We start from the raw sequence: 13942 nt of genomic DNA on the forward strand, positions 1-13942 counted from the left end.
GTTCGCCATTGCACATTTTAATGGTGTCTTTCAGATTGAAAATTACAATTAGGCTCAAAATTTGCTCAACCATTCCTTACAAAAATTAGTTGTCTTGTTTGTGGAACAGTCAACCAGAGAGATTGGAAAATAAAACACAAAATTGGTTAAAAAGATCAAAATTAACAATTTCTGGGTGAAACGGATATTTAGATTTTGATACTGTTTAAATGGACAAAAATGTAAAAACAGTCAGGATGTAAACAGTTTCATCCTACCCATTTTCAAATACTTTTTTCTTATTTTTAATTTACATCAGGATGCATCCAGTTTCATCCTTACTATTTTTTAAGTTTAAGTCAGGATGAATCCAGTTTCATCTTTGTTATTTTTTTTAGTGTTCATGTCACCCATACTAATTTTTACTCGTTCATTCGAACCATATTATAAAAATATTTGGACAAATGACTCATTTTCCGAAAATAAAAAGACGGATTCATTTGATTAATATGAGATGGAAATGGAAACAGCAGAGTGATACAAAAACCACTACTCGAGCTTCTATTCTTCTCCTCTTCTACATTAATCTTCAGTTTCTTCTTCTATCTCTACTTCACTTCATTTTTTTTAGCAGGTCACACTATCGTGACCACCGAAAACAAGTTACAAAAGTTACACTTGACAAAGAAAAAATATAAAAAAAAACAAAAGATACATTCAACCGCTTTCATAATCTGCGGTGTTGGATCATTATGCTGCAACTAGTAGAGATTACTAGCAATGAGTAACAATAACAGTAACTAGTAGAGGTTACTAGCTAACTATGGATAGTAGTACCAGATGTAGTTGTAGTAGTACTGCATGCACCTAGATGCGTTTACCCCTAGCCTTACCGCAAAGAAGTACGTTACTAGGAATGGCGTTTTCAGTGAACAGACTCTGCTCCTCGTTCCATACTCTAATGTATAATTCCTGTCCTAAATACCTTCTTGGCCAAATTGCTGACCTCAAATTCCACATTCCTTTGTTGTCAAAGGGCACTACCATTGCGGTCCATGATTTTGGAAATACCTGAACTGTGTATCTAGTTGCAGCATCCACCAAATTGTAGTATCTCCTTTGTGATGCTGCCCACTTGTTAGGTCCATACCTGCAGTTTAAGATCATGCATATATTAGTTATAAGTATATGCAAATGTAATACTAAAACATTTAACAAACAAAAGATTGTAGATACAGAGAGTGAGAGAGAGAGGCAGAGGCAGAGGCTTACCCGACGACCCAGCCATCGGTACCAGAAAGATGCCAAGATTGAATGGTATCTTCAACATTATTGAAGATAATTTCAACGAAGTCATGTAGCCAAAGTCCAACTACAGGAGTTCCCAATTTAGCAGGACCTCCAGCAGTTTTGTTCTTGAAAGTTTTCAAGTCGAAAACTCCAGGAATGTTGAAATAATCAGCCAACTTCAATGGAGTATCAGGGTTTACGAATGACATTCCATTAATAGCATATCGTGTTTTTCCCCTAATCTTAACCTCAGAGTTCGATATCTTAAGTATCCTTGTTGGCTTAACGCTACCATAATGGTATGCCCCTTGTGGGTTGGGCCTCGCTGCACTAGCAGTCAAATTCCATCTGCATATATATCAAACATTTTTTTAAGAACTCTCCTCTGTAAAAATATACAACCATATAAAGAATGTGTAGTAATAATTTATACCTGAAAGATCGAGCTTGTTTCAAAGACCAGTGAACATGGGTAGTAGGGCCGATTGGCAGAGGCATCGAAGCTTTAATCTTCGAGTTAGTGTATTTAAGGTATGCGGTGGAAGTGAGAACAGGGACGGTAAATCTCGATGAAGCAACAATGAAGTAATCTTTAGCTTTCTTGTTGAACGTGACAAGAACTGCAAGTGATTGGCCGACATGGATATCAAGAGAATCATAAGATTCTTGAACTGTATGAGATCCTTCCATTTCTACCAACCTCATTTTATGACCTTGAATCCTAAAGTTGATTGATAATGACAAACCAACATTTGATAACCTGAGCATATAGGTTTTCCCTGGATCTCCCCTGAACTTAAGTCCCTTTTGCTTTCCGTTAATCAATATACCATCTGGAAAAGCAAGTTTTTTGCCTGTATCCAAAGTCCTCTGCAATGCCTTGTGTCCGGCCTTATACCAGTCACCAAGGAGCAAGTGGAAATCACCGGATGGCTCAGCGAATGGGAGAGGAATCTTTGGGCGAGTGTACATATTGATTCCTCCGAAACCTCCAGAAGCTTTGTGCATTTGTAGTGAAGGGAAATACATGAATGTTCCAATTTGATCTTTGACTTGAAGATGGTATGTAAAGTTACGGCCGGGAGGGATTGGACAATTGGTTCCAGATACTCCATCTTGCCAGATGGTCTTCCTGTTCTTGATTCCGTTCCTGAAAGGAGAAATCCAGTATCGTTTTCAGCACCAAAATCATTAAGCATTCTTCTATATTTAGAAGAAAAAAAAGGTGTCAGAAATAATTAGCTTACCATGTAAGAAGGAAAGGTTGATCAATCTTGTTAATGACATTAATGATGACATTATCATTAGTGACACAGTCAAGTCTTGGACCAGGGAACTGTCCGTTGATGAGAATACCCTGCAAAGCAAAGATATTAAGCATTCAAAATAGTATCCAGTAGAAGTTCTAAGTGAAGTGAGATAATTGGATTGGATTATTACCTGTTGAGGTTTGCCAAGAGGCGCAATGGTGCCATAGGTAACAACCCAAGTGAAATATCTGTATGGGTCCTCTGCTTCGACTACCATGACGGCACCTAAACATGCTAATACTCCTACTAATAGCTGCAGCATCATTGTTGCTCCTCTCATTGTGTAGCTATATGTTCAGAAAGTCTAGTATTGTCTCTCCTTCACACACCAATTTCTGCAATAACCCGAACAAGATTATAAGTGAACTAGACTAATAATAATCAACATACAGTAACACAGTGAACTAAACAAATTCTTCTGGGTCAAAGCAACTAAGTTGTGAAACCCAATTTACTTTTACTGCTTCAATTAAATTGAAGGAAGAAAAGGAAGCAAAAGTACAGTCTTTGAACTTTTCAAAAACTTTGAAAGAAAACGAAAACAAACACGATTACCAACCTTGAGTAATCTTCTTCCTACCGATGAAGAAGAAGAGATAGAAACAATGAGGAATAGAGAGAGATGTGATTGTGTTGATGTGAATTAAGGAGTTCGAGATGATTTATAAATACAAAATGTAGTAGAGAGCAATGCAGTAAATGATAGTATGTGGTAGCATTAATTGATAGAGGCCTTGAGATTGCAACAATCGGAACCCATTTGCGCCGCACTTCATGGGTCTCTCTACTCAGTACGGTACTAGTCTGATAGGAGTACTAGCTAACATTGATCAGACCTCGAAAAACTCTCATTTTACTCTGCAACTAGTACCACAAGAAGAAGAAAAAATAACTAACTGGATTTGTTTAATGTTATTGTTTATCTGTTTCATTAATTATACGACTTCTATCTCGCGTGCCTTATAGATTCGTCGGTGATCGACTTACTGAACAAGATATATGAAGATCGAAATGGCGAAGAAAACCGGGTGCAACGGAGACGAATGCGGATCAAAATCATAAATGAAGTCAGTGAATTCAAATGTTAAATTATGAGCTACCTATTCAGCTACTAGTATCATGCATTTTCCAAGTTACTTAAATATTAGTCAAGACTACTCGGAAAGGGGTTTGTTAATGTTACACTGTTGATTACTGATTTGAAGTTTGCCTTTCTACTTCTTCTTATTTTAAGGTTGAAGTAATCAATCAAATCAGATTTAGGAGCCCTATATCTAGTTAGCTGAGCACTATGATCCTTAATAATTAAGCTAATCTCACTGCTGGCTGGGTGATTAATTTCCAATGACAAAGAGAGAGAAGTAACTGTATTTTTTTTAGGAAAAAATTAAACTAATGACAGATGTGATTCTTTAGAGTATGCGTTTGGGTGATGGGTCTTAACAAATACTGTTAACCCGAGACTCGAACTCGTACAGGTTTGTGTACATGATTCACAATAGGCCACAAAACTGGCCCGTGTTTGGAACCTCATATGCCCTCATTATATACTCCCCCAGTCCCGTTTTACTTGCACATAAGTAGGTTTCTTTGGTCATAATAAACTTGATATTTTTATATTTTTCCATCTTACCAATCTTACTAATCTTATACTAATATAAAGAAAAGAGGTAATTGTTTGGGGAAGCCTTTTCACGTGACGATAATATCCCCATTAATTAAGTTTTTAGTTAATATTTGTATATTTACAGAAATATCATTGTTTTAAAAATAGATTAAAAAAAATTAAAATTTAGATATCTTTAAAAATACACATCGGATTTTTGAAAAATTAGTATATTTGAAAAGCTCTTTAAATTATCTACGTAATGAGTACAAACAAGGATATTAAATTTTTATTTTAAGAAATTTTTTTTCATTATTATCAAATTTGGTGTTATTAAAAGAATTCAATTCAAGCATGTGCATCGCACATGTGGCCTTACTAGTAAAACATTAAAAGTTGTGAAGTTTTAAGAGCATGTTTGGTACAGTTTTCTGTTTTTAAAAACAGAGAAAAGAAAAAACATGACAAAATGCGATTTTTTATGGACATTTTCAGAAACTATTTTCTATCTGTTTCCTAGTTTTTGAAAAAAAAAAAGAAAACAACAAATTATTATTTTCTGTGTTTTTTCGTTTTCCTTTTTTTTGTTTCTTCTTCTTCTTTTCAAAACAAAGTAAGAGATTGGAGGAATGACTGCAAGTGAGTCATGGCCAGTATCACTATCTCTTAGACGAGTCTTTACATTTGATCTTTAGTTGATTTTCCTAGGTTTTCAAAAATAGTTTTTATCCTACCAAACAATTTTTAGAAAATGAAAACAAGAAAAAAATGGTATGTTTTTAAAACAGTTGAAAGCTATTTTTGAAAACTGTTTTTAAAAATTGTACGAAACAGGTAAGTTTTTCAAGTATTATCCTTTTTGTTAAGTTGTGGAGTAGCACACATTGTACAACTTTGTTTTTTAGGTCAAGTATTATCCTTTTTGTTATCAAACCATAAGTATTCTCTCTTTTATTAAAGTAAAGATGGAATGCACTACTAAAAAAAGTTATGGAGTATAGAGAAAAAACGAAAGTTGTCATGTTATCACATCCGGACAACAGACTGGTATTGCTACTGAAAACGTATGAGAACTTCAAAATGAGAAACACGTTATTCAGTCAAGTATAATGTAATACTTAAGTAGATAATCAAGTGTGATGTAATACTTGATTTATTAGATTATAGTTTAAGAGTAAAGATGATCTACCGGAAAATCTTGTTAGCTGATCTAGAGTAAAGATGAAAACGCAGGGTACCAAAATACACCATCACTTTTTTCTTAGGCAATTTGTATGGACAAACTCAATACAATTCTGAGAGTTAAACTCAATCAAGGAATAGTATCTAGAGTTTTGCGATTAGAACGTTTACAGAAACAAATCTGTGAACCTAGTCACAAAGAGATTACTTGGACAGTACCAAAGACCAATGTCCAAGAATCAATCTAGTCATATCAACAAACTAGGTCGGATGTATCTATTATGATTAATTAACGCACAACCTGTGATATTTCAATCCTAGAGATAAGCAATATAATGCGGAAAAAGAAATAACACAGACGCCAGAAATTTTGTTAACGAGGAAACCACAAATGCAGAAAAACCCGTGGATCTTGTCCAGATTGAACACCAAACTGTATTAAGCCGCTACAAACACTAGCCTACTACCAATTAACTTCGGACTGGAGTGTAGTTGAGACCTAAAAGGTATCCCACCGATTAAGATACAGTCGCGCTCCTTACGCCTCTTCAATCCTAGCAGGACTCCGCGCAATTGATTCTGTTATATGACGTCACACCAACTAAGAGTTGCTTCAACTCAATTAAAGACTTTGAACCAATCTGCATCCCACAGATTAATCATATATATGATTTCCTTTCATAATGAAATAGTTTTATTAAAGGTGATGGAAATCGATAGCAATAGACAAAGTCTAGCTAACCTCAAAATCCGGACTTATGCAACCCGAAGTGCAGCCTAGATTATTATTCATCTCACGAGTATAAAACTTGTGGAATCAACAAAGCTTGAGACAAAAAGAACTTTGATGATTCTATCTATCGTGATCGATGGAGCAAGGTCAAAAATCAATCAAGATCAGGATACTCGAGTTATCAAGTAAAGATAAATGGACCTGGCTTCACGAATCCCTATGAAAACTTAGTAGTCGCTAAACCCTAAAAGGGTTAAGAAGAGGACGACTCTAGATACAACTAGGATACACCAAAAAGTAGTGTTGGGACTCAAAAATCCCAGTTACTTGAAGTTCCCCTTTTATAGACATTCAAAGCATAGGTTGTTTTAGGTTTAGCTCTGGAACCAAGCAATCAATATCCACTGTTAGATGAATCTTTGAATCTGATTTACATAAGAAAGATATACACTCTGGTTAGGTGAAACCGTAACCGAACCGTGTACAAATACTATGTTCAACATGGTTAGCCGAAACTAGCCGATTTGAACTTAAAAGCTTAATATTCATCTTCATGAACACGTAAGACATTAATCTTGAGTCACAATCATGTGATCAAATAAGTCTAGTGTTTTTAGAGAATTAACCAAATGCTGATTATCTCGTGGAAATAATTTAATCGCACTTGAAAATAATCGACATGGTTAGTAGATGCACAAACATAGTCGTTCGTGACTCAGGTCAGACAGAGTACTATACCTGTTTGTAAACATTTAACCAAACCAAGTTTTGGAGTCAATAAACTATTTAGGTATGTGTGTCGGTTTGGAAACCTTAAGTCTACGACCGGTTCCGGAGTCCACAAAACTATTTTGGTTTGCGTACCAGTTTGGGTACCTAAACCGAGTTCAAGAACACGTAACTATTTTGGTTTGCATACCGGTTTGTAAACTAACCAGTTTCCGTAACCACATTTCTTGTTCATCTCCAACTTTAAATACATTTCCCTTTGCCCAAAAATTATTCTCTGATAATAAATCCCATGAAACTAAGATGTCATGATCATTGCATACTGTACATGTAGATGTTTGTCATATTGTTTTCATGATAATTTTGTGAAGCACATAAATTGAGACTGTTATGTCTGTTATAGGAATTTAGAACTTATTTACTTGATTGCTTCAAACCAATGATACCAAAGAAAAAAAAATGAAAGTAAAAGTTATGTAGAATTTTTGTTGTCTAAATGGCTATGTTTATCTCCGTATGACCTAACCATTTCGCGGAGGTCGTTATAATATTCCCATACAACTAAAAGAATGATCAATTGATTGCTAATTATCTTGTTATTAGTTTCTTGGTATACATTTTTAAATGCACTAGTGGGTGATAACATTGTCTAATACACTTAATTTGTATCTTTCTAGTTTTTCTACTCCACATTCAATTTATTTTATTCCATTCTTCTTTACTTTCCCTCTTATTGAGCCTTAACAATTACCTGTAGAACTTTTCCTTGCACCCTGTAAGGTGCTGACATGTTGTTAATATTAGGATGTGGACTCTGAAGAATAGCATGAAGATCATACCTTATTACTAGTGGTTGCAGCAATTATCGAGAGCCAAAAGGGTTGTATTTGTCGGGAACCTTGTAGAACTTATATACTTACGGGACATCAGCACATGCAAGAGATTTTGCATGGCCATCCTCGTAGATGTTATGAGTAGTATCGCATGGAAAAATTTGTTTTCATAAGGTTGACACATATTCTAAGAAAAAAAAAATTATGTGACAGTCGGTCGATTACCATAGAAGAGCAGTTGGCAATTTCTCTTCTCATCATTGGACATAATGGAGATAACAAAATTTTACAAGAAATATTCCAATATTCCAGTGAAATTATAAGTACATACTTTAATGAATTATTGAGAGCTATCATGGAACTTTTCAAGGAACTCATAAAACCTCAATCCTTTTCTGAGACTCCAACTAAAATCCTCAACAACTCTAAATATTACCCATGGTTCGAGGTACGTTAGAATGTTGATGTAGATGGTATTTTCTCATAGTATTGTTTTCTTAACCCCTTTTTTAACTTGATAAACATACATATATTGTAGGACTGCATTGACGCTATAGACGGAACCCATATTCAAAAGTTATTGTGCCACCTCGCCCAGCAAACAACTTTCTTCGATAGGAAAGAAAATATATCACAAAACGTGATGGAAGTATGTTCTTTTGGTTTGAAATTCACATATGTTTACGCTAGGTGGGAGGAATCTGCAAACAACTTAAGAATTATGGGAAGCTTTGAGTACTAGAGGACTCGATTTTCCTCATGCCCCTGAAGGTCAACTAATTCTAAAGCTACCATATCGCATGATTCTAAATTTATTTCTGAATTTTGAATATATATATTTGTGAATATGTATCTAATGTTTCTGAATTAATAATCGGAATTCGATGTAGTATGGCCAGTAAGCAAGCATTAAATTTATCATGTGTATTTTATTTATTTTTGCTTGTAGTACTGTCACTTTAACGAATACTTCCTAATACATTGCTGGGTTTATGGTATTCTCTTTTTTTTACTGATTAGTTTAGTTTCATTCATTATAAAATTAGTTATTCAGTTCGGTTTTGTTGAAACATCACTGCTTGCGTCTTTGGATGTTTGTATGTACATATTATGGTTACTGGCTCTGCAGTTTGTGTCACCGGATATTATAGCTTATTTTTATATGTGAATTATGGGACTCATATATATTTATATTATTGTCTAGAAAGATATCTGACGACTCCTCCATTGGTTTCGTCTTATAACATTGAGTACTGCTTCTTTGATCGATTATTATCCTTGATGGTACATCTTCTAATTACATGTCATAATAATGTGCATACATAGTTAATCGCCAATTGAACTCTAGAATCTGGATATGATCTCTAGTTGTGTGATTCAGGGTTCATTAAAGTTATATTGCTAAATATTGAAATATACTTTTAGGAAAATACTATGTTGTTAATGTTGGATATCCAAACATGCCTGGTTTTCGCGCTCCACATCGAGGAGTTCGGTATTACTTAGATGACCGTAAAAGATGAAGCAACTGAAGGTTCACTTCTAAGGGGTTGTTTAATTTTGGGAATTCTTCGTTGAGCACTGCAGTAGAGCTAAGTTTTAAAGTTCTCAAATCTCTTTTTCCAATTTTGTGGGATCATGCATCATTTCTATACAACACCCAAGTACAAATACTAATAACAACATGTGAAATCACAATTTCATGAGGACGAAATCCGAGTCTGATGAATTTTTTTGCATACTATGCAAATGAAGATAATGTCACAGATGTCAATACATCTCCGCCCGATGAACCCACATTTATTAGCATGTAGGCACATCAACAAAGAGTAACTGAAATGAATCACATGAGAGATGAAATTGCCGATGCCATATATAAATTTGGATATCGAAACTAGCCAAGATCAAATTACTAGTGTATCGAAGGTCTATGATTAAATTTGTGGATTGTTGGTTTAAAAAAAACACTAAAATGATAACGATAAACATATTTACCAAACAACAAATCATATAAATTGTTTTATTTTTCTGATAATCATTATTTCAAAAAGTTGTTTGTTAAAATTTATTGCAAAAATGATTATGATATAATCATTTTCCAATTTATGATCCTCTACAATCATAAATAGATAATCATAATTGTTACCAAACAAGGCCTAAGAGTCTAAGACCCTAGGACCTGTTTGGTACGATTTTTAAAAACAGTTTTCAAAAATAGTTTTCTACTGTTTTAAAAACATACCCCTTTTCCTTGTTTTTATTTTCTAAAAGTTATTTGGTAAGAAATTTAAAAACTATTTTGAAAATCAAGGAAAAGCAACTAAACTAAATCAAATGTAAAGACTCGTCTGTATAATGATAAAAACAATTCTTGCACATGCAATTCTTTGTGCAAGCTCTTATTTTGTTCTGAAAAGAAGGAGGGGGAAAAAAAGATAAACACAGAAAACGATTATTTGTTGTTTACATTTTTTTTTGTTTTCAAAAACAGAAAAATAAAAGGAAAACATTTTCAGAAAAATACCTCTACCAAACACGTTTTCTCCTGTTTAAAGTTTTATCTATTTTTAGAAACAAAAAACTGTTTTTAAAATTTTTACCAAACAGGGCCTAAATCTCTGCTCGGGCTTGATCAAGTCATAGACTCATCCTTTGTTCAAGTTACGGAAATTCAAGAGCAAAAAGGAAATTCACAAGACAAATACGCGTTACGGGCCCTGGGTGGATTTTGAAGTAATAGCTAGCAAAATCAAGACACATGCAAGTAATAAAGCGCAAAGGCACGGAGTTTTTCATGGATCGGGTCGCGTCCTTTTTAAAATTAGCTCAACATTGGATTCTGGAAAAGGGGCGCCATTAACTGCTTTGTTGCTTCAAAATCCAAAATCCAATTTGTATTTTTATCTTCCCGCCATTTCCTAATTCAAATCTTGACTTTGACTTTATGTTTGTATTAAATCTCTCAAATTAATTGATCTTCCCTAACCCCCATGCAGTGTGTCAAGAATGCGCTGTTTTGCTTATTTATATGCAGGGTTACGTTTACTTATTTTCAAAGACTTTAGATTGATTGAGATTAGTGTAGTTATCTAGATTCTATCATCCTATGGTCGTCGATAATAAATGTGTTTGGTTTGCCTCGACTTCATATAACTATATCAGTAACTTAACTACAACAATCTCAGCCGTAGATGATGAGGACTACATTGCTCAAACATAATAATAATAAGTCATTCCTCGTGAACATCAACGATTAAGGAAATGGAGCCACACAAAAATGGCACTGTTAATCATTAGCGAAACAGCCCATATCCTACCCACACTACCCGTTATGCAGTCCTACTTATCTTATCCTATACTAATATAAAGAAAAGAGGGATTTTCAACCGTCACCCCTCTTCAACCGTGGCACAGAAAAAAGCGAATCTGCCCCCTCCTTAATTTCCACTTATGTGCCCCCGCATGGTAATACTCTGAAAATATCAAGGTCAGATGTGTAAAATACGAAAACGAAGTTCCGTGGTTCGATTCTCTCTATAGCGATTCTTTTTTTCACTGCTTGAAACGACTTTGGTTTCAGCTCTCTCTCTCTAATTAGGTTAGAACCTAATCCGCAGAACGACGGAGTGGAGTTTGGACGGAGATAGGAGATCGCAGATCTTACAAGTTTAGAACCCAGATTGGAAATTTCAATTCCATTAACCAATTTCCCTCCAAGATTTCACTTATGGTGTGATTCATTCAGCTGCTTTTATAACGGTGGTAATGAACTGAACTTCCTCTTGAGCAAATTCTTCTCATCTTCTTTTGAGTAATTATGACAGCATCCATTTTTGGTTTGCTCCTCTGATTTGATTAGTTAGGTGCTACTAATTTTATTTGTATTCTTGAACTCTATCTGTTTGTAAATATGCTTGAAATGAATCAATGTCCAATTTCTATTTTTCTCAATCTTATATAACTTTGTGAGTCTACTCTTTGGTAGAATTGCATGTGAAAAATTTCTATTATTCATGTCGATGGTAGATTTAGTGTGATAAGTTAGGTGGTGAAGGCCTTCATGTTGTTAGACTGTAGACTGATTGAAACCCATTGTGATATAAATATGATATTTTTGTCTACTATTTTGGGCACTCATTTAGTTGAGAATTAACTTAAAATGTGGCTTCCAATAGACTTCTGATCAGTGACCCTCTAACTTTACAATCTTTGCCATTTTGTTATCTATTGCGTATTGGCTCTAGATGCAACTATGCCTATGCAGAGTGATAGATCAATTAGGATCTCACTGTATTGGTAATGTGAAATAGAGTAAATTATAAACACTCGGATGGTCTAAAAGACCGACATAACAATGCCAACTATAAAACAGGTAGTTCAATGAAGACAGTACGATCACCCATAAGCAATTAATCGATTATGAGGTGGAGACTGACTGAGTTAACTGAACTTCACTCACAAACTTTCATTTCACTTTTATTTGGTCTGTGATCAAAGGCCGCCACTAAGCTCAGTGTGGCAATGTGTGGGCTACACATCCTATACTACAACATCAACCTCTTTTAGTTTCCTCTTACATTTACATCACAATCAAGCAGATTTCTCTACAAGAGTTGTCACTAGGGTCTTATAGACATTCTCTTTTTGGAGATTAACATTGGACTCTGTATCATTCTTAATTATTTCATAATTTTTATGGTGGTTTCTGCCAGCTTTTGATAAGGTGAATTATATAGAACTCTGTTTCATAAGTATTTCTACCAATTAAGTACTTTCCCTTATTCATGCAGGTACACTTGGGAGGTACGAAATTTAGCTGTTGGTGGTGGCTATTTTGTTGTGCTTACGGAGTAGGGTATGATGCTTTAGCTGCTGGAGTCCCGAGATATTTCAAAGGTAAGTTTGTGATGTTGGCAGGCCAACAAATTTTCCGACATTAGCATTTTTGGAACATAATATTTCTCACATAGAGCATGTGTCTCAGGACTGTACTTTTTTGATCTTTATTCGAGGCTATCTCTCTTTTCCCATGGTAGCCAATGGAACCCAGAGCAAGTTTGAATTTCTGAGTTGATAGAAAATTCGAAGGAGCACAATAGAGTACACCATAGACGTCCAAAGATTACATAGCAGGCTCAGATTGTATTCGGTCATCATCTGGTATGAAAATAATAATGCACGAGAAGCCCAAATGAGTTGTAGTTAGAGAAAGCAAGTAAATCATAAATATACGCTAGAAAAATGTCAAATAAAAATTATTCTTTGATACACGAAATGATTTATAAGCTTTGGAACGGTTGTGCAGGCGCATAGCGCGTGCGTGTTATACTAGTTCTAATAATTTAAAGAGGCGTGTTGCACTGTAAGCTATGCTACTTCACTTCTACTTTATAATAAGTCAACCATTGTTTTATCATTTTCTTTTTTCGTAACAAAAACTGTAAGCTATGCTACTTCACTTCTACTTTATAATAAGTCAACCATTGTTTTATCATTTTCTTTTTTAAAACTGTAAGCTATGCTACTTCACTTCTACTTTATAATAAGTCAACCATTGTTTTATCATTTTCTTTTTTCGTAACAAAAACCGAAGTAAAGCTAGCTGGCCAGGAACCAGACTCTAGGAGGATGGAATCCTTTGACCTCCAACAAAAACCAAAGCAAAGCTGGCCAGGAACCACCTGTAGTGTCAAAAAAAATAAAAATTAAGTCTTTTAAAATTTGAGATGAATATCATTGATTAGACAAACAATAAAAATTAAATCAATGATAAAATGAATAGTAAAGAAAAACAAATCTACATACCAAAATGGAATAGGAAAAGCATGAGACAACGATATTAATTGGTTCGGTCATTTTGGCCTACGCCCACGGAGAAACTCATAAATGTGAATGATATTGATCATCAGAAGTTCTGAGATGCGATTATAATTACAATTACACTCTATTTATAGAGTTGAGAGGGTGAAAATAAAATATATTACTAATTAATATTAGAATATGTGCTTATGTAGGAAACTAAAAAATTAAATGCAATATTCTATCCTGCAATCTTTAATTATCTTCTCTTCATATATACTACACAGACAATCTATTTTTCACGGTCATTCGGCTCACTACACGAGTGCACACGAACACAATATTCCAACACCCCCTCAAGTTGGACACGTAGAATTTTTGAAGTGTTTAACTTAAACCTTTTTCTTGAAAAATAGTTTTGTAACTTGAAATTTGATTATCGAATTTCCCTCAATAAAATAAATGAAGTATTAAGATATTT

General features: G+C 34.4%; 1 protein-coding gene and 1 long non-coding RNA gene across 2 annotated transcripts; one reads left to right on the forward strand and one right to left on the reverse strand.

Moving 5' to 3' along the window:
* Positions 1-514: 514 nt before the first annotated feature.
* On the reverse strand, positions 515-3293 carry LOC113289372 (L-ascorbate oxidase homolog). Its single transcript, XM_026538610.1, has 6 exons — positions 3139-3293; positions 2710-2914; positions 2517-2626; positions 1703-2419; positions 1252-1617; positions 515-1129 (listed from the first exon to the last, which is right to left on the reverse strand). Exons 2-6 carry the CDS (start codon positions 2857-2859, stop codon positions 847-849), a joined length of 1626 nt encoding a protein of 541 aa, XP_026394395.1. The 5' UTR covers positions 2860-2914; positions 3139-3293; the 3' UTR covers positions 515-846.
* Positions 3294-11229: 7936 nt separating this feature from the next.
* On the forward strand, positions 11230-13153 carry LOC113289374. Its single transcript, XR_003330986.1, has 3 exons — positions 11230-11424; positions 12453-12558; positions 12647-13153. It is a non-coding gene; the product is annotated as an uncharacterized LOC113289374 (long non-coding RNA).
* The last annotated feature ends 789 nt before the right edge of the window (positions 13154-13942 follow it).

Source organism: Papaver somniferum, chromosome 6 (genome assembly GCF_003573695.1).
Source record: "Papaver somniferum cultivar HN1 chromosome 6, ASM357369v1, whole genome shotgun sequence".
NCBI classification, from domain to species: domain Eukaryota; kingdom Viridiplantae; phylum Streptophyta; class Magnoliopsida; order Ranunculales; family Papaveraceae; genus Papaver; species Papaver somniferum.

Bases quoted from the DNA above. Each gene is read 5' to 3' on its own strand.
- LOC113289372 (XM_026538610.1), bottom strand. From the start codon at position 2,859: ATGAGAGGAGCAACAATGATGCTGCAGCTATTAGTAGGAGTATTAGCA. The intron at 2,420-2,516 runs GTAAGCTAATTA...TTCTCCTTTCAG, and splicing joins CAACCTTTCCTTCTTACATG to GAACGGAATCAAGAACAGGA. The intron at 1,618-1,702 runs GTATAAATTATT...ATATATATGCAG, and splicing joins AAACAAGCTCGATCTTTCAG to ATGGAATTTGACTGCTAGTG.